This window comes from Phasianus colchicus, chromosome 1 (assembly GCF_987193195.1).
Source record: "Phasianus colchicus chromosome 1, bPhaCol1.hap1.1, whole genome shotgun sequence".
Lineage (NCBI taxonomy): Eukaryota > Metazoa > Chordata > Aves > Galliformes > Phasianidae > Phasianus > Phasianus colchicus.
The window spans coordinates 127,085,740-127,105,432 of record NC_143436.1 but is presented as its reverse complement, the minus strand read 5'-3'; the positions used below and the strand labels follow the sequence as shown (position 1 = coordinate 127,105,432).

General features: G+C 34.9%; 1 protein-coding gene across 2 annotated transcripts in view; it reads right to left on the bottom strand.

The window, feature by feature from the left end:
- Positions 1-19,693, bottom strand: part of ANOS1 (anosmin 1) — a 127,005-nt gene that overhangs the window by 6,943 nt on the left and 100,369 nt on the right. For both annotated transcript variants that reach the window (XM_031596120.2, XM_090125946.1), the window contains 4 exons: positions 17,192-17,341; positions 4,119-4,213; positions 1,652-1,823; positions 203-423 (listed from right to left, as the gene is read on the bottom strand). In XM_031596120.2, coding sequence (XP_031451980.1) covers positions 203-423; positions 1,652-1,823; positions 4,119-4,213; positions 17,192-17,341 — 638 coding nt within the window. The remainder of the gene's footprint in view (positions 1-202; positions 424-1,651; positions 1,824-4,118; positions 4,214-17,191; positions 17,342-19,693) is intronic.

The following is a 19,693-nucleotide window of genomic DNA, read 5'->3' as shown; positions in this document are numbered from 1 at the left end:
ACAATTTTTGATGTGCAATCGAGAAGAGTAGCTGTGCTTTGTTTTTCTAAGGAGGACAAAATTAAAGCATCTCCTGCTCCAACTTGCCTGCAGAGAAGGAAAATGCTATGTGTGACATATTCATTACCACTAAAAATAAAAATATGCCAGATATACACACAGTTATGAAGCTACTAGAAAAGGAAATGAATGAGCAACTTACTGCTGGCAGTATCTGTGACTGTGAAATAATGCTGTTGGGCAAGCTATTCTGTCGGCTTTCTGTGGTTACTTCTGCCCATGTGACTTGAAACCCTGTCATGGGCTGGTGAAGGGCTGTCTTAGATATCTTCCAGGAAAAGTGACCGGTGATGTTACCTTCCTGAACAATGAAAGATGCAGATAGATTCTCGGGTTTGGCCAACACTTTGGGTAGAACTGGCACTATAAATTTGGAAAGCAAAAAGATAAGCTAAACTTCGAGAAGTAATGGTCAATAACATTCATTTAATTTCACGAACTGAGGTCAGAGCTCTTTTTTTTTTTGTGCTACTCAGGATCTTTATACGGTTCTGCCATCACATTTTCAGTGTTAGCAAAAGCCTGTATTTGACATATTCCATCAGCATTCTGTGTCAAGTTCAAACTTCAAATCAAATTCTATCAGCCACAGGTGACAGGTAAGAAAGTATATGCCATGTAAAATTATAAATGCTTCATTGATAGGCAACCATCCTGGCAGTTCTCTGTATTTCAGAATATCTGAGCTGATTTCTGAGATGAAAAGAAAACCCATAACATATCACAGAGCTCCATCATGTAGGCAAAAAAGTAAAATTAATGCTATAAAACTGTACTACAAGTTAATAGGCACACTCTGGCTAGGTGAAACTTATGCCTGAGCTCAGTTGTCCAGAAATAAAATTATAATGTTGGAATTTTTCAAGAGAAAAGGGCAGGAAATTGTGGTCATTAACAGCAGGATTCTGAGGTGAGCCACAGAGCAGTGGGGGGCAGTAGTTATTCAAAGTGAGAGGGCCACTCTCTTGCTGAAGAAAGAGGTGTCCAGACTTGGCTACTCAAAGCTATGGCTGACCTCACCTGCTTGGAGTAGGTGGCTGGATTAGCTGACATCTGAGATCCCTTCCAAAAAATTTCTCTATCATTCTGTGATTTCAAATAACCTTTCAGCTATAGCTTGGATTGTGGCAACACTGTCAAAGGTATGATTGTCTCTTTTTGCTTTGTTAGAGAAGCATTAACCTAAACTAAATCAAACTGAAAAAGCAGCTTTGGAGCCGAGTACTAGAACATTCAAAAGATGGATCATGCCATTGAATTGAATTAACAGTTATCATTCATCATTATAGTGAATATAACTGGGAAGCTTTTCCTCCTTACATAACAAAAACTGTGTAATAGTGCATGTCATCACATGTTTATAAACAACCCTCTAAAATTATAAACTAATAAACACAGCAGCAACATGGTAACCAAAATCTATGCTGCTTTGTATTTTAGTTGATTTTTCATGTACACATTAGTCATCTTTTTTGTTGTTGTTCTGAATCTTTCATATTCCCTTGCAGAATTGCTTTTACATACTTTTTTTTTTTTTGTGATTTTAAATGCATTTCAAATTATTTGGCAAATTCTGCAGATCATGCCTTACCTTCTTCAGCAGCACAGTTAATGTGCTTATGGGTTTTTTCTTTAAACGCAGAGCAAGGTGGGGTGACAAAGAAAATACTCTCAGCCTTAAAACGACTTTTAGATTTTGCAGGTAAAACAGTTACTTTATATTTGCATGAAAATGACAGGTCCTTCAGAATCATGTAGTTCTCCTAGAACAAGAAAAGCAAAAGAGAACATGATGCAAACAGATCCCTAGGGAAAAAAAATAAAAAAAAATAATTGAAAAATGAGTTTGGCAGATGATGAAAAGTTTTCTCCAATAAAATAGTTTACTGACACAATTAACACACTCCAACATGGCTTTTCTCATAGAACAAAGCAAACATTACTTACATTATTATTATTATCAATTGTAAAACAGTAAAATACATCAGCATGGCATTCAGAAAGGTCCATCCTTTCTATACAACTCCTTCACCATGCTATATGAATGCATCTAACTTACAATAGTTTGAACAGTCTCCTACATATTGGCAATGAGGTAGCAATTTGAGGCTGTAAATACTAATTGAATTAAATAATTGTTAAAAAGATGAAATAAGTTGCTGAAAATGGCAGGCTTCATCTACATTTAGCTTTTTTAATACGCATTCAAAGTTCAGCATGGCACTGTGAATCAATTACTTTCCTCTTTAGTATGTTAACTGCTTCTATCTTATCAGGAAGGTAAACTCCACAGCTGAATTACACAGCAAAATTCTCCTTTTAAGAACAATGATAGAAAAATAAAATTTTACACGGAGTATAACTGTCATGGTAGCTTCTTAATGTTACCATGTATAAAGTATGTTTGAAAATCAATCTGAAAGCTTAAGCACAAATCAAACTGTAAGGAAAAAAAGTTGTGTGTTTTTTTCTGGGAAAATGTACAATAACACTTTCTTGGCTAATGTCCCAGGTCTTTGATGGCCTTTTATTTTTTTCTTTCTCCTTGGAATCACTAATCTTCAGTATTTTTCTGCTTCACACCAACTTTTTTTGGAAGTTAATCCCAAACTACATTAGTTAAAACTTCATGTGGAAGAGCATTTTCAATGGGACATGCATTGGGCTGAGAATGGACTTCATTCCCTATTTCCTACCTACTACTCTAACAGGTTTGACTCTTCCTTATAATTCTAACTGGGTTGGTTCTACTTTTATTGTAAGAAAACAAAACAAAACAAAAGTGCACCTTCTATTCCTTTACAAATGACTGCAATTTGATATTTGTTAAAGATGCTGGTGCATTTATGTAAGACTTCAGGTTATCCTCTGTAGCCACTGTTTCTCATTCACTGCTTAAAGCAGATACTTGCTAGTCAATTGGGGTTTTCACTAGACTTACTGAGGCTTCATGTTCACCTACATCTCAAAATGCACTCTGAAAATAGCAAATTCTCTAACTTCAAAGTCCATGGACCCTGGACGAAAGCGTAAATGCTCAGCACCAGAAACCAAAGTTCTTTATCTGCCTTGAATTATCATATTGATTATCAAACCCTTTGTAGCAGTAGATGTCTTCTGATTACTTGTAATAAGAATGAGCCTGCATAGTTTTACAAAGTAACTGTACAAATTGGTGTAAAATGATAGAAAAGAAATAAATTTACTAATCCCACAATGCATTTGGCCAGATATACAAATAATCTTTCCTGACTTCTAGAGGAAATAAACTCATTAAATACAAACTTTCTCCTAAGTTCATTGACTGTAACTTGAAATATTGAGACTCTTCATACCATTACACAACAATCATTTTTTTAATTCATCTCTAACATTTACTTGCTGACTTCATAAGGTAATAAACCTTACAAGCTAACAGCCTCTTGCATGAGATTTTTTTTCTTTTTATTTATTCTAGCTTTATATGATATTAATTGTACTGAATTGATCTGATAGTACAGGTTAAGGTAAGAACTAAGGATGAATTATGTTTTATTTCAGTACGAAGAATACCCCCATAGAATGTATTTGTCCTGACATGTATTTACATGGAGCTTTTCTCCTTATTTGTGTCCAACTTTCAGATTTAATATTTAGTATTTTCCAAGTATTGCATTATTTTTCTAATTCTATTGTTCTTCTCAGTTCTGAAAACCACATTTGTGTCTAAAAAAACCACGCTAGTTTATAATTGCTATTATTACTCTTAAATATTTGTACTTTTCTAGACACCTAGTTCTTATTATAAAACAAGCTGCCTTCTATCTGCTGTAGAAATATATATTAAATCTGTTAGCCTGCTAATGTCTTCTGAACAGCACCACCATCACCAACAAAAAAAATATTAGCCTAGCTTGGATTAAAAAAAAGGAAACAAAGACAAAAACCACTCCAGATGAACCATTTCTATCTCCTGTAAGAAAAAGTATAAACCAAACTGTGTTTTGTTGCAGAACTATCCGTTCTCTTGCAGCTTAGGAGCTACTCAGAGTCAAGTAAAAGTCTGAATGAAGACTTACGTAAGTCAGCTCAGTTACTTTCTCAAGTCCCTTGGTATCATTGTGTGCACAGGATTCCAGTAACGAGTGGACTTGGAATTGATTCATGCTGATATCTAAACGGATCAAAAAAAAAGAGGAAAAGACAAATTATAATTACACCCCCACAACTGCAACTTTTTCTAGTTTTTTGGATATAAATAGAGTTTAAGCATCCTAGCGCTACTTGTTCCTCACTTGTTCATAAGCACTCATTAATAAAAATGAACTATTATACATTCATAACTTTAAGGGATAACTTTAAAAACAGAGAATTGGCATTTTCAGAAACGTAAGCATCTACTGATGTGAACATTTAAAAAAATCTCAATGCTGTTTCTTCCAAGCATCCTGCATATGATGTGAATGACCTTGTGCCAATTGCTTGACACTATTTATACTGTCAGAGTGTTCCAACACTGCTTACTGGCAGTACTTGAGAAATGTGTGCCTGGAGGTACGTGAAAATGTCTGCAAGTCTCTGAGATTTTCCCTTTCAGAAAAGGGAATTAGGTTCCATTTAAATCAAGTTCAAAACTTTCATAAGTATCAGTACAATAAACTTTCAAGCAATTTCCAGATCTTCATTTCTTTTGAGACCCCTACAAATAATTGTAGAGGTAGCCATTGTATTTTACAGTTGCTTTTCTCAAGACTGGCTGCAAAAGAAAGTGAAAGAAAGGGCAATTAAGAACTAGACAAAAGAAGAAAAACTCACCAGATACTGACAGTACATCCTGTCATTTTTCCGGATTTAGTTCTCCTTTGTCTTTGTATAGGAGATGCAAAATTATATGTTTGTTACTATTAATTAACTTGGTATGCCATAGCCACTAATACCAAATGCCTGATTGTGTGTTTCAGGAGTGAAAACAAATATCTGTGATGCCCTTAGACCTGCTCTGGCATTAGACTGCTACAAGCAAGCGGGATGCAGAAGGGAAAGATCATAAATTAAAGAGAAAACAAGCAGTACCTGAAACTAGCTCAGATGACACTCTGGTAAAAAGACTGATGAGAAGCCCCCTTGAAATTTGATTATTTTATTTTTTTTTTAACAGCTGTTTGCAATACAATGTGTATGCTAATTTTCTTTAGAAGCTCAACACTCTCTCAAAGATACCTAAAGAAATAACTTGCTGCTTTGTGATTGTTCCCTTCCATTTGAAAAGTAATAAATAATTGGATGTGCTTTCACTTGCCTCTTGGTTGCTGGGCTTTCCCATTTGTTATGCTTCTTTGATGAAGACACAAATTCACAGTACATCTGGAAGCAGGTTTCATCTGAGTTAGTCTGTTTCTATTGCCTATCACCTGCATTAGCAAACCCTAAGTAACCTACTCATAAACAGCTGATAACATCTTTATTCAAGCAAGAAAATCAGGAATAACTGAGAAAAAATATATATATATTTCTCTCTTCCTTGCCCTCTCAACATGGACTGTAAATGTATGATGAAAGTTTTTAACAACTATAATTTTGTATTTGTTTATTTAAGAAAAATTAAGAAATGAACCTTATATTTGATAGTGTTCACATCTTATATTCTGATAACAGCCTATATTGAAAGTCAAGATTTTCTGTATTTTAATATTTAATCTTTGCATGCACATACATATGTACAACAGCAGCCATAAAATGGAATTCATTATGACAGCATGACAGCAACAGCTAAATTTATCCAAAACTCTTCATTAAGACACATCCCTAGATTTTTATTTTCAATATTAAAATTTCTTCTCATCTTAAGTAATTTAGGTTGAAAGAAAAAAAAATGAAATATAATAAGTTTCCTATTTGAGACTTCTTAAAAAATGTGAAAAATGAGGAAAAGTGAGACTTTTTTATTAAGTTGAGCTAGAGGCATGAAATACTCAGTGTAATGCATACTTGAAGTGTGCATATTAAATAATGAGCTTGCTTTAAAAATTATATTATTTAGAAATTTTTCTTGGAGCAGGAGGCAAAATGTATGGAATGATCTAAAAGGTCACATAAGATACTTCAAAAAAATAAGATGAAAATATGTACTTTTTTCATGAAACTGCTTATAAAGATCATGGCTTTAGAGTTTAGTTCTTAGGCAACTGATTTGCGTTTGCACAAGTGAAACAAAGCTTATCCTATCCTCCCTTTCTCTTTCCTTTGAGATTATGACTGTAATTTTATTAAGATTTTTCTTCTCAGCTGTCCATTACAAACTCAACAACATGCATCACATAAACAGTTCAAGCTGCAGCCTAGGTGAATGTCAGCCGCTATCACCACGGCTAATGGTTCTGCATTAAGTCCAGCTGAAGTTAATACAATAACACACAGCTGTATCATCTTCTGAAAAATAATTTGAGTAGTTAATATATACAGAATATCCAGCATTTACCGGAACTGCTTTTAGCAGCTTAATTAGAAAGCTCTACCATTTCTTCTAGAATAAGATAATCACACAGCAAAGAAACTGCCCAACTCTTTCAATTCTCTGATATTTCATGTATCATATTGTAAAGAATCCTTGTATATAATCAGTCTTCCTCTTAATAGTTAGAAAATTTCTAGATTCTGTACTTCCAATTAGAAGTCTTTAGCAACTTTCATAGCTCTCTTGCTATCATAGTTAGAAAACATACCTTCTGACATGAAAAAGATTGACACAATAACCATAAACTGCAATAATTCATCTTTCCCAGAACTGAGAATATGGGACTTGCAGGAGATACTAAGTGCTAGCACTCATTTGAGCAACTTCAAGCTTGTGAATTTAGTCAACAGAACAGCTACTTAAGAACTCCTTAAAGGACTGTTACAGCAGGCAGCGTAACCAAACAATTAATTTTGTACCCATAAAAATACCTTAAAATAACCACATAAAGAAATCACTTAAAGTTATCAAAATGGACATGATCTGCCTAAACAAGACAGCATTTCAGACAGTTGCATACAACTAATCCTCCCATAGGAATTAATAGGTAATGTTAATTATTTCTTCTATGATTTTTAAGGTAAATTTTCAGTAGTATGTGATGAGTTCCTAGAGTTAAGAAAACATTCAGACATCACATGAGCATGTTCTTAAAATTCCACATATACTTAGCTCTTTTGCTTCTAACTTTGATGAACAAAATACTCAAATACCTTAACTAGAAATGTCTTGATCTGGGGATGCTCTAAATCATGCTGAAAAGATGTTTGTTTTGACTCTCTCCCTCTTATGTTTCACCCATAAAAAGAACCTTCAATTCCAAATGAGTATCTCTGCAAAGCTACCTTGCTATTGATGCAAAGCTATCTTGCTATTCATGTTCTTCAAGCAATGTTTGATATAATTCCCCACTAGAATTAAATATGGTAAAAGAAAACAGTTGTTCTCAATGTTTGGAAGATAACTTGCCATACACAAACCTTCTATTGTCAACCACCCTTCCACTAGAATGTCATAATGAAACCGCAATTTCTAAGAAGTTACTCAGTAAGAAAATTACTGAAACAACTTGTTCTGCCCATACCTAAGCCAATTATACATTGCTAAAGATGATGCTTCATAAAGAGAACTGCAGTGATTAGTTATGAGGGGCTGTGACTGCTTCTCTTCTCTTACCCTGGAGAGTGTTGATCTTGCAAGCTTCTGAGTACTCTGGCCCTGATTCAAGCACTTAAGCACAGGAACAGTTGTGTTGATTTCAGTAGTTAAGAGCAGCTAATGGATCAGGCAAGAAAGTTTAGTACCCAACAGGATCAAGACATTAATGACTGTATAAAGTACAGCTAAAAGATGGTCTTGAACATATCTTTGATTGCTTTAGATTAAAAGGAAGAAGAAAATATGATGAAATTACATAATTCCCTTCCTGGATTGTGTGTCTTGCAGCATTACTGCTATAAAAAATAGGCCATAGCAAAGCTTAACCAGATCAGGCAAAGATTTTAAATTTAATATCACAGCTCAGGGCAAAGTCAGCTCAGGGCACGTGAAACACATTTCAACTAGCTTGCTTGTTTCTAGGGTAAAGTTACAGTAAGGCTTTGGGGATCTCTGTATAAATACTTTATCAAACAGGATATCACCACAAAACAATCAGGACAAAAATTATTTATTTTAAGTGATGAAACTGTGCTATGGTAAACAGTAAACAGTGAAATGGTAAATGGTGAAATTTAAGTCTTGCATAAAGAAAAATAAATCTCTTAAGTACCTGAAGTTGTGTACAAGTCAAAGAATTCTGTAAGAAATAGGAATAAGCTGCTCCTGTAACCCAGGGCAAGAAATAATAAAGGAATAAGTGTTTTATTTAACTTATGGTTGATAAGTAAATGCAAAGTGAACAGTCAAACAATGTTAGGATAGATAGGGACATAGAACATACCTTTAACTAACTATAAAATGCTGTATTGATGAGCTAATGCATGTTACCCTGTAAAAACTATGCTGCTGAAGTGTTCTCTCTTAGTCATTTTAGCTAAGCTTTCCTATAAGACTAAAATGAAAATAGCTCTGGCTCCTTTAGCTTCCTCTGTATTGATTAACCCAGTAGTAAAATAAATAAATAAATAAATAAAACCCCAAATGTCAAATATTTGTCTATGAAATTCATGGCATTCATGTCAGCTCTGAGAAAAAGAACTTTTTAGTGATCAGCTATACAAGCAGTATGATTAAAATAAACACTAAAATCCTCAGTTGACATTTAAACTTCATTCAACAAACAGTTATTAACAAGGCAAAATGTACGGTTTCCTGCTCTTATATGGAATATAAGCAATATCGTTTAAATAGCAAAGATTTTGTTTCTTACATTATGCCATTTAAAACAAACTTTCTTTCTATAGAACACATTCTTTGCATAATACATCAGTAATCCTTTCAAAAAACAATATTAAAAATTAGTGTGTAATTTAAAGGTGGGCTTGAGCCACGGCATTTGTGTCCATATTTAGGTTTAAGATTCAAAGGTTCAAGGTTTAAGGATGTTTGTATTGAAAGATTTAAATCTGGGATCATCTTTATTCTGGATTACCTTTACTCCCACTGCTTTTCCCACACACAATACCCTATGTAAAGTGAGTTCAACAACATCTCACTCTGGTTTTCTATTACAAGGAAATTTGCCTCGTGTAAACTTCAAGTTTCATAATAGCTGCTTGTAGCCTGCATAAAAGCTTCCCTTTTGGCTCCTTCATAGCCATACATTCTAATAATTCAAAAATAGAATTCAATTAAAAAATTACAAACAAGTCCAAGCTTGCTATCATTCTATACCTACTGAAAAGCCTTCTGTTTAATTCTGACAAATCCGGACCTTAATGCAGGTGAAGAGGCTATACAGAGGGTAGGGAATGTGGGAGTTCTTACCAGCTCCAGAGGCCAGCTACACATCCACCTTAACCATAAAGCCTCTGTGAGAGGAGATGCAGACATGCACCTGTCACTGCTTTCTCATACCTTATGCAAAGAAAAAGACAAGTGGGTTGTTTGCACGTACAATGCATGCAAAATTCTCCCAAAGGTCCTAAACTGGACATTCATGGTGTCTGCATCGTGGTATGCCATACCAGAAACTTAGGGAAAGCATTTACAGGCAGTTATTAACCCACAGTGTATGAAAGGTATCTTGATAAGCTAAGTACCCCCAGGAAATTTTTACTCGCAATAGGAATGGAAGGATTGCTCCAGGTATGACTGTCTAAAGACGTAAGACAAAGATTTACAAACAGCTCGGGGATACTGTTTTTGAAAACGTATTTTCTCCTGAAAAGTTAAGTCAGCCAGGAATTAGTTTATTAGCTGAATAGTTAATTTTTTGAAAGCCTTGAAGTGAGTTAGGTCTGATAAATAATTTCCCAACTTGATATTGCATGTGTCTGAAGTCTGATTGCAGGTCTATCCATCTTTGGACTGAACTTATATTTCTATTTGATCTTTTAATGTAAGTTCAAAAGAAATTAAATTTGCATTCAGTTAATAAGTTTAAGAATAAAAAGGGGACTTACATTTTCACAATTACCGAAGGAATTCCAAAGTATGACAGGTCATACTGAGGGCTTGTGAACAGTGTACACTGCGTACAATATTAATAAGTCATACCACATGAGTTAACCAGACAAAATGCTAGAACTAGTTTAACGTAGTATGGTACAGCCACTCTCTGCCTTCAAGCAGATGTCAGTGGTTATCAGCTAAGCAAAATCACTCTTCCGTGCTCCGTGCTGCCTTTGCTCTGTTACCACAATAGGTAATTCTAATTTGGCTTCTGTTATTTCATTTCCTGGCAAACTTTGAACCAATTCCAATTACATTCCTTGGGACTAATCACTGGAAAAACTTTCTCCTAAGTCTCTCACACCAAGAGCTTTAACCACCCACCCTGAGAGGTATGGTGGTTTGGAAGCGAGTGAAAGGCAGTCATTAGTGGTTTTCTGTTGTGTCTGTGGAAACATGAAGCAAGGCGGTAAACTGTGACATTCAAAAATCTCTCCCTAACATTGTCTCCATTGCAGGGGAGATAGCCCTGAGGTTGCCATTATTGTAAATATGATTTTAAAACTCTACCACTTGTCCAACTAATACATTGCTTACTATTTGAGAAGTTGTGCATTATCTGCTCTACCATTTGTATTATTTGTTGATGTACCATTATCTCTTCACATCTGGACATAAACCAAATGCAAACTATCCATTTTTAGCCTTTTAATTCTCTTCTAGGAAGCAGAAAGTCAGAGATCTTAAAAATCAGCATCAGGATAACAAAAATTTTATTCCTGAAATTAGATTAGGCCTATATGAGACAAAGTGAGGGAGGAGAAGGAATCACACAGAGAATATTTCTGACAAGATACTCTTTTAAGTCTGGAATAACATCCCACTAAAGTTATAGCTGATAATATTACCCACTTCACTAGGAAGGAGGCTGAGAAAGCCCATAGAATACAGGCAATGTCTCCTGGTGGATCACTGAACAGTGGATCTAGTCAAAGATTCCTGTGCCCAGGGACAACTTTACTAAATACAACTGAGCATAATGCAGTCAACCTCTGCTGAGCCAGTAGATTCACATGCAAAGATAAAATACATTAGTGTATACATCGCTGTAACTAACAGTGAGATCTCTTTCAAAGAACCATCTGGACCAAAGTGATACTTTCAAGTACAAATATATTCCAGCTTAAATACATGATTAGAAAATGGTGAGCTGTTTAAACACGGGTCTTCCGATATAACAGTATCAAACTAATTACTTAGTGTTAAGAAACTACTGTTGAATCCTTACCACTAACAACTAAAACTACAACTGTCATTGAAGGGTTTTCATTAACTTCAGTGGCACTAGCTGTGCAAGCAAGTACCACAGGATAACATGGAGAAACCTTTATATTACTTTAAAACCTGCCATATGAAATACCTTATTGCAGACAAAGAATCGGCACACACAGTCACTTCATTTATCTTTCTGAACTAAGTGAAAGTTAATTTTGTTTTCCTAAGATCTGGTTTTAAAAGCATTTGTGTCAGCTTTCTGTTTGCTTTGCCTTGCCTTGCATTTTATTCTTCCCTGTAATTTAATTCATTATTCTTGTTTGCTTGATTTACCAGACAATGGAGGATTCTTTGCCTCTCCCTGTTTTAAGTGTTCTTTTTTTTTTTTTTTCTCTGCTATAGCATTTACCAGAAATACAAAGAAAGAAGCCTGAAGCCAAGTCTTAATGCACTTTAAATATTTGTCTTTTTAAGCAAAACTAAGGGGTATATATATTGATTTTAAATATCTAGAAGTACTTCAAATGTTTAATTTGAACACAAAGACATAAGTGTCCATACACTTCTTTCAAAGACAAGTGAACAAAACTAAATCTTTACCTGAGCAGGGACAATTAAATTATTCTCTAATAACAAGCAATAAGAAAACAGTAGTGAAAACCATGCAATGTGTTAGAAAATACTATTGTGATACGTTGCTTTGGAAAGGAGTCATCATACTAAATTACATTCTAGTATTTTCATGTATGAGAATTATAACAGCAAATTATGAGGATTGAAGCTGTGAATTCATAAAGAATAAAAGTTCTTTTCTCCTTTAGGCTATGAGATATTTCTTATTTTCATATCCTAAAAATACATAACCATGCAATAACTTGAAGACTGCTCAGCTGAGGTCCAAAACCTCAGCTCTGTGGTTGCCAAACCTATGGAACACAGGAAACGTAAAATTATTTTTGTTTTTACAATTTCAGTCTTGATTGCTGCCCAAGATACCAAGGATCTTAATAGTAATAAGTAATTAGTCCCTTTAAGAAAGGTTCTCAAAGTGCACTAATACTCTGTAATGGGTGGTACTCTGTGACTCCAGCACCAAGGAGTTAAAAATTAATTCTTTAAATTGGTTCCACTACTTGACATAAATAGCACATCATTTTTAATTTCACATAGTCAAGATGGCCAAAAAATCTGGCCACAAGAAAGTTCCCCTTTTCATTTATAAAAGCAGAATTCATGCTGTTTAAGGAATGTACTGTGTTTCTCTAATCCCAGGCCTAAGTCAGAGGCAGCAAGTGAAAGACATTTTCTTCTTTCAGAAAGAAATCATTGTATCCTATAATTACAATACACTTCTGTGATGACTGACTAGTCAAATTATGTGCATTTGCTAAGCACCTTGTACCGCCTGAAGTGTGCTGTTATTCTTGCTGGCATACCTCCTGAAGTAAAATCATTATTGCCATAATACCAAAGCATTCAGATTGAAAGACTATTTCATAAAGGTATTTCTTTTAATGTAAAGTTCAGATCCTACATTCCATTCATGTCTCATGCTTACTGAAGCTAATAGGACTGAGGAAATGACACTCAAGGAATTGGCCTATATAAGTCCTTCCAAGGTACCAAATTGTGGTACATTATGATACATATATATGGAAATAGGATCTTCCACCCTGACTTTAGCACATTATTCAGTTCAACTTATAAGCAGTTGCTTCTTTAATGCATAAAATAAAACCAGCTTAGTAGTAGTTTGCAACATCCTCTCTGTTTCATTTCTTGTACAGTCAGATTAATTCTATTCAGAGGGATATTAAAAAAAAAGGTTTTCTTTCACTGGCTTCCTAGAGGCACATCTGCAAATGACAACAAGGATTATATCTTCTTCATAGTAATGACAGAACTATCTTTGACTGTCAGGAAATATCACCATGCCTTCTGGAAATCCTAAGGAGCATTGCACTGTTAGATGGCCTCAGCAGCCTGGTGTTCATAAAGGACAAATTCTGGAAACAGTAACAGCATCTGTTATAGGTCCTTACAGATCAGTCTGAACAACTTCATTTACCCTCTAAGTTATTTCTGTTTTCAGCAGATCATTGGACGAGATGACCTCTAGAGGTTCCTACTAACCTGAATTATTCTATGATTCCATTCTGTCCTTCTTAGACAGAGTAAAATTGTTCAAATTCAAATACAAAATGATTTCTAAGGTAGGAAATGGAACAATGAAAATAAAAAAAATAATCTAACCTTAGGAACATGTTTGTGTTTCTTAAGTGCTATGAGACCACCAGATAGCCATACAGGTCTTTTCTTCTGATTGATTCTGTAATTTGTGGCGTGGGAAACAGTATGAAACTCTTTAGGTAGCTGTCTTGGTTTCGGACAGAATTTTAAAAAAAAATAATTATGAGGTCTAATGATACTAGCAGCTATTCCTGCAGAAAATGAGTAATATTACTCTTACAAAACGAAACATTTCTGTTTTGCTAAATTTTAAAACTTTTAATACAGCTAAAAGATGCTTTATATCAACTTATCACATTGGTTAAAATGTTTTCATCTTAAAAAGCTCTAAAATCTAAACAACATATTTATATCATCATCACTGCAATCATCTCTGTTTAGGACCATTAAATCCATTGCAGAAAGTACCAAAAATCTTTATAAGCAAACTAGACAAAGCAAAGATTGCTACAAACAATTGAAATTTTACTTAATTTACAAATGTCCAACATATTCAAGCTTCATATTTGTATTTCTTGAATTATTTCTTATGTCATGGAAACACTCAACATTATCAAGATACACACTTCCTATAGTTTAAGGGTATTTTCATAGTCACTACTTGTTTTATACTCACACATCCTATTTTAGGACTGTAAGAAGACTGTATTTCTGCTAAAAAAAAAATAAAAAAAATCATAGCTTTCAATAGTAAAACTGAACAGAATAATCTGAGTTGGAAGGAATCCACAAAGTCCAACTCCTGGCTCCACACAGTACTATTCAAAATTCAAAACCTGTATCTGAGACTGTTGTTCAACTGCTCCTTCAACACTAGCAGCTTGGTACTTCTGGTGGTACTTCCACTGTCTGATCACTTTTGTAATAATGTACAAAATAATGATAAAATTAAAGTAATCAATAGGGACTCCTGTTTGCTTTCATCCATCATGTAGGATACAGAGGTCAGCTACTTGTCAGGAAGGATTTGAACTCTGATTGCCAATTGGCAATGAAAACAACCTAGACATCAGGTCATACAGTAGACTGAAGTAAAGTCTTAGCATTGTAGTTGCTGCAGTCACATACCTCCTACAAATCCCTAAACACAACTAGTGACAGTGCAGTTCATAAAGGACAAAGAAGTGCGAGTACAGTTTCAAAATCAGCTGGTTCCTGTGACTGCTGTCTTTCATTATGACAAGATACAGAAAATATGCCCCTTCTGCTGTGCTCACAAGTGCAATGAAAAAAGTTTGCTCTGCAGCCCATCCTCACTAGTAAATTTTCAATCAGTATCTCATCCGAGGACTACCTCAACTCCAAACCCCTGTCAGAGCTCGTGGAAGTTGCTATCTTCTAAGAAGGTAATTGCCTGTATTTCAGTTTACATAAGGCAATGGCTCCTGCTGAGTTACTGAATATGCTGTCACTTAGAACACAGAAATTTTTGTTGAAAAAAAAAAAAAAGAAAAAAAGAAAATCTGACAAGCTTCCATATTCTGCCCCTCTTACACACATTTGCTATCACAATTTGTTATGAGAGAATAATGAAGACATCTTCCACTACAGGACTGAAGCATGTGACAGAGCCACTACATAACCAAACTGGACATCTGGTTGTCCCCCTGGTATTACTGGATGTACAGAGATTAAAACCAGAATCTGTACAGTAAGTAACTCAAGAACTCGGCGAGAACATTCCTTGCAATTCAAGTAAAAGTAACAGGAAGTCAAACTATGTCATTTCTAAATGACGTGTGACATATCTGTCTCTGATGATCTTCAGTGGTGGGGATTACACTAGTTCCAAACAGTTAATTCTAAACAGTAAAAACTTTCCTAAGTTCCTTTGATCCATTAACTCATCTCAACAACGTAATTCCCTCTAAAAGTAATGCCTCCTATTTATTTCCATGGAAACTACAAAAGCTACAAACAGCATAATAACACTGAGAGAGCAAATTCTCAGCTACAAAACACTATTTTTCAACAAAGTCACCACCACTAGCTATGCTCTTTGTCAGTGATGAATAAAGGCTGCATGTCATGTCGCATTTACAAAAATCTTCATGGTCTTCCAGAACATGGCTTGTTGTTCATGTTGCTGCTGCCACTGCCTCACTGTGCTCACAGCCACTGTTTGCTTTCCATACACGTTCAGCAAGTGTCGATGAATATCAATAGATGCCATTTTTTTTTCATGGAGGAATTCAGTTCCACACCTTTGTTTCATCCACACCTCCAGGTCAGACACCAATTTGTCAGACTGCTCCTCTGCTGCCATCACACAACAACAACATGTAATGCAATAGTGCAATACCATCTGGCAAGTTCAGTCTCTACTGCCCTACCACCAACATCTGCCTCTAACATCACGGGCCAATATAATAAAACAGGAGGCATTTCTTTCAGACTTTGCATTATAAGAATGCTTAACTTTTTTCTTTATATATATATATATATATATATAGTCTTTAACACAAATAGACTTTCAGGTATGTTACAATGTGGAAAACAGCTCCAGATTTAGATGTCAACATTAGACATTTACAATGCAATGTCTACTTATAAGCTTGATAGCTAATTTACCTTTACACTTAGAGAAGAACTAGTTCAAGATATCTACTTTGAACCTTGAGACATTGTCTTTTTTTTCAGTTCAGACTGTTCAGTATTGAACCTGTTACCAGAGAGATATTAGGCATCCCTAGGTTTTCTACATATGAGTTGTCAAGTCTGAACTGATCATCTTGGTCCCCTTAGTACTCAGTAAGGAACACGGGCAACTACAGAAGATTATTTAGCTGCTGTATGGGATCTGATTAGATACTTAAAATGTACAGTATTTTCCTTCAGTCTTAAAGATAAAATCATCACTAGATTTTCTGCAAGAAAAAAAAAAGGTGCATGTAGCCTAGCAGACAACCAATGTACAGATTTTTGCTGTGGTCTTGCCAAACTCTTTTTCCTATTCTAATTCTAAGTGACTGATAAACCTTGGCATCAAGCCTATAATGGCCCTCACGCAACCATTGTAGCTCTAAATTTTGTGGTTCAGACTGTAGTTTAGTTTTTGCGACATCACTACATGATTTCCATACAGACTCATTTTCTGACTCATTTCTCAACTGACAAAGTCCAAGAAGTCATGCTGCAGTGGCATCCCAAGGAGTAGCACATGGGAACAGTATGCACTTTGAGATCTCTTGACCACATTCCAGGGAGACTACATGCCTAGTCACAAAAGTTCTGTGATGTAAGGACAAATTCTGATTATTTATTTACAAGAAGCAATTTCTTCTGAAGCAAAAATCATCTCAGCTCTGAGAAGATTCAGTACTCCAACATGACTACAATTTTTAGGTAGCTGACACATAATTTCTTTCTGGCAGACATAACAAGAGGCGATGTTTCACTCCAATGTGAAGGTGAAGGGATAGAAGGATGGATGTTGTATTTGACTTCAAATGATTGAATGAGGCTCAGTATAGTATAACAATGTTCTACAAGTCTGAGACAGGTTAGGAGAGTTCCTCCTTAAAAAAATAAAAACAGTAAAACAAAAATTTGACAAACCTGTCTTCTTCCAGTAGAGTTTAACCTGAAGTTGATTGTCCTGATAGAAAGGAGTTCCAATTTTAAGAAAACGAGTGGGTTTTCTTCTTTGAAAAGTTGGGTAAGGATCTACCAGTCCTTTTGGAGGTTTCCCAGCAGATATCTGCTCATCTACAGCACACAGAAAAATAAAGAAATTATTTATTTAACACAGTGCTGTCTAATGACTATGCCAACAATGTTCAAATTCAGAAAAAAATCACAAACCTACCTTATTTTAATATCTTAGCTAAATGAAATTATTGTAGCTATAAAAAACAAATGGTCCATATGGTTGAAAAATATAATTTGTTTGAAATTCAGTAAAGATATTTTAGAGAGACAAAAAAGACACACCAATGCTAATATGAAAATGCTCTCTAAATTTTCAAAAGGATCATAAGTAAAGGGAGTGTATTTATATTCCCAGGAATAAGAGAAGTTAACATTCTGACTCTTTCAACAAGCATGGTATCTAGCTGTACTTCTATATAATCATTCATCATCTTTATATTTGCAAAGTATTTGAATATAGCCAAAAACCTGAGGACAGAATTGAGTGTAACCCACAGAGGCTGCATGTGGTTATTACATCAAAGTAAATACAGTGCTTTGGTATGGTATATGAGAACACTGTGGTCAGATTAAAGATCTTTTTTGCCTGCTTTCGTGTCTCCAACAGTGAACAGTGAACGCTTAGAAAAACACTGTACGAGCAGAATGAACTTTGAACAAATCCCGTGATACATGTGCCTTCCAACAAGCAATGGTATTGCAATGTCCTTCATCAAGCCCTTCATCTGGTAACATGAATATGAATATTTAGCAGTGTTGTCAGTACTCCTAAATGTTTTCAGTTTAAGAGGCTGTAGTGTGGATTCAAAATGCATTTCATTGCACACTGTCAAATATAACAGTTCTGACTGAGGGAAGAATTTGCATCAGATTAACAAAAAAACCTGTATTTAATTCAATATTACATATAAGTGAAAAATGAAGATTCCAATTATTAGGAAGTGGCAAATTATTAGCTGTGTACTTGAGAGAAAAAGACTTAAGTTTCAACAGTCATCATGAGAAACACGTGAACTTGAATATGGTACCCTACATATAACTTCAACTAAAACTCAAACTGCTTTTTGGACAAATTTTACTTTTTCAATCTTTTGCTTAATCTGATACATTTTTACTTTTTTACTTGCTTCTTTTACACTGAAGTAAATCTACCATATTCGTGTATGTTTTTTTCACAAGGTAATCAAAGTGTTTATGCTATCTGAAAGGAAATCACAAAGTGATAGAGCAAAGTACAAACATGAACCTGTTAGGTATATATCAATGTAAAGTATTTTAGTTTAACCAAATTTGTATTTTGCAGTTTTCTCTCCAATTTCAGAAGAAGAACACTGATTTAAACTATACACTACATACACTGATGAAGAGAGAGAGAATCTTGCTGCATTTCCCAGAAGAGAGGCCCATGAATACAGTGAGGCAAGATATTTTCAAGAGCGAGGAAAGATAACACCAAAGGGCTGGGGTCAAAGCTCACAGAAGTCCATAGGACTAAATTACTTCAGTGTGTTATGGACTGATTCCATTCTGACAACAAGAACAGCCACCTAAAAAAAGACCTTAATTCCACAGCGAGTTGAGCAATTGACAGTGGGACTCCAGCAAAATTGGAATGGTGCTTCTGGAACTACTTCCCAAAGGCCATAAAATTCCCCAAATGATGAGGGGGCATGAATGTCCTGTCCTAGATAATATTTCAGGCAATTATTTTTTCAGATTTCTCCATCTGCTTCTGAGTATTATCAAAAATACCTCAAGCAGAAGTAGTTCTAACTAGCTAACTTTAGTGAGAGTCAGAAGACTAATTCAGATCTATTTGCATCTCCTTCAGGGGTAGATTGTATTTGCTTTTCCACATAAGCCATAATACAGCCATTTTCATAATAGGTCCAAACATACTTCTCAGTAGAATGCTCTGTTGACTAAAATGTGTGGTATCACCAGTTTGGGCTCAAATAATCTCCAATTCTTTCATCCATGGCTTTAACAGAAAATATGTTCAGATATTCTGAAAATATTCTGAATGTAGTATTAATTTGGTTTAAAAACCAATACAGCAGCCATTTAAACTCTTAGTTGAAAAGGTCTATATAGTAAACTGAAATAAAGCACAAAAAACTATATAGATAATAAACTTCCACAGAAACTACTGATAGACTTTTATTAAGTAAAAGGGGCAAGAAGAGGATAGATTATCCAAGTTATTCAAGGACTTTAAACCCTGATGGTAGGAAAGAGGTATCACTGGTGTGGACATAAAACGATGAACCCACCAGTCATTATTGGTAGAATAAATGCCACTTGGTAGAGGACTTAGAGGAAGATAATGTGGTAAATTACAGGTGATCTGCATCAGAATCAGAAAAAAAACACTGTTCTGGAGAGAGAGAATTGAAACAAAAGTCTTCC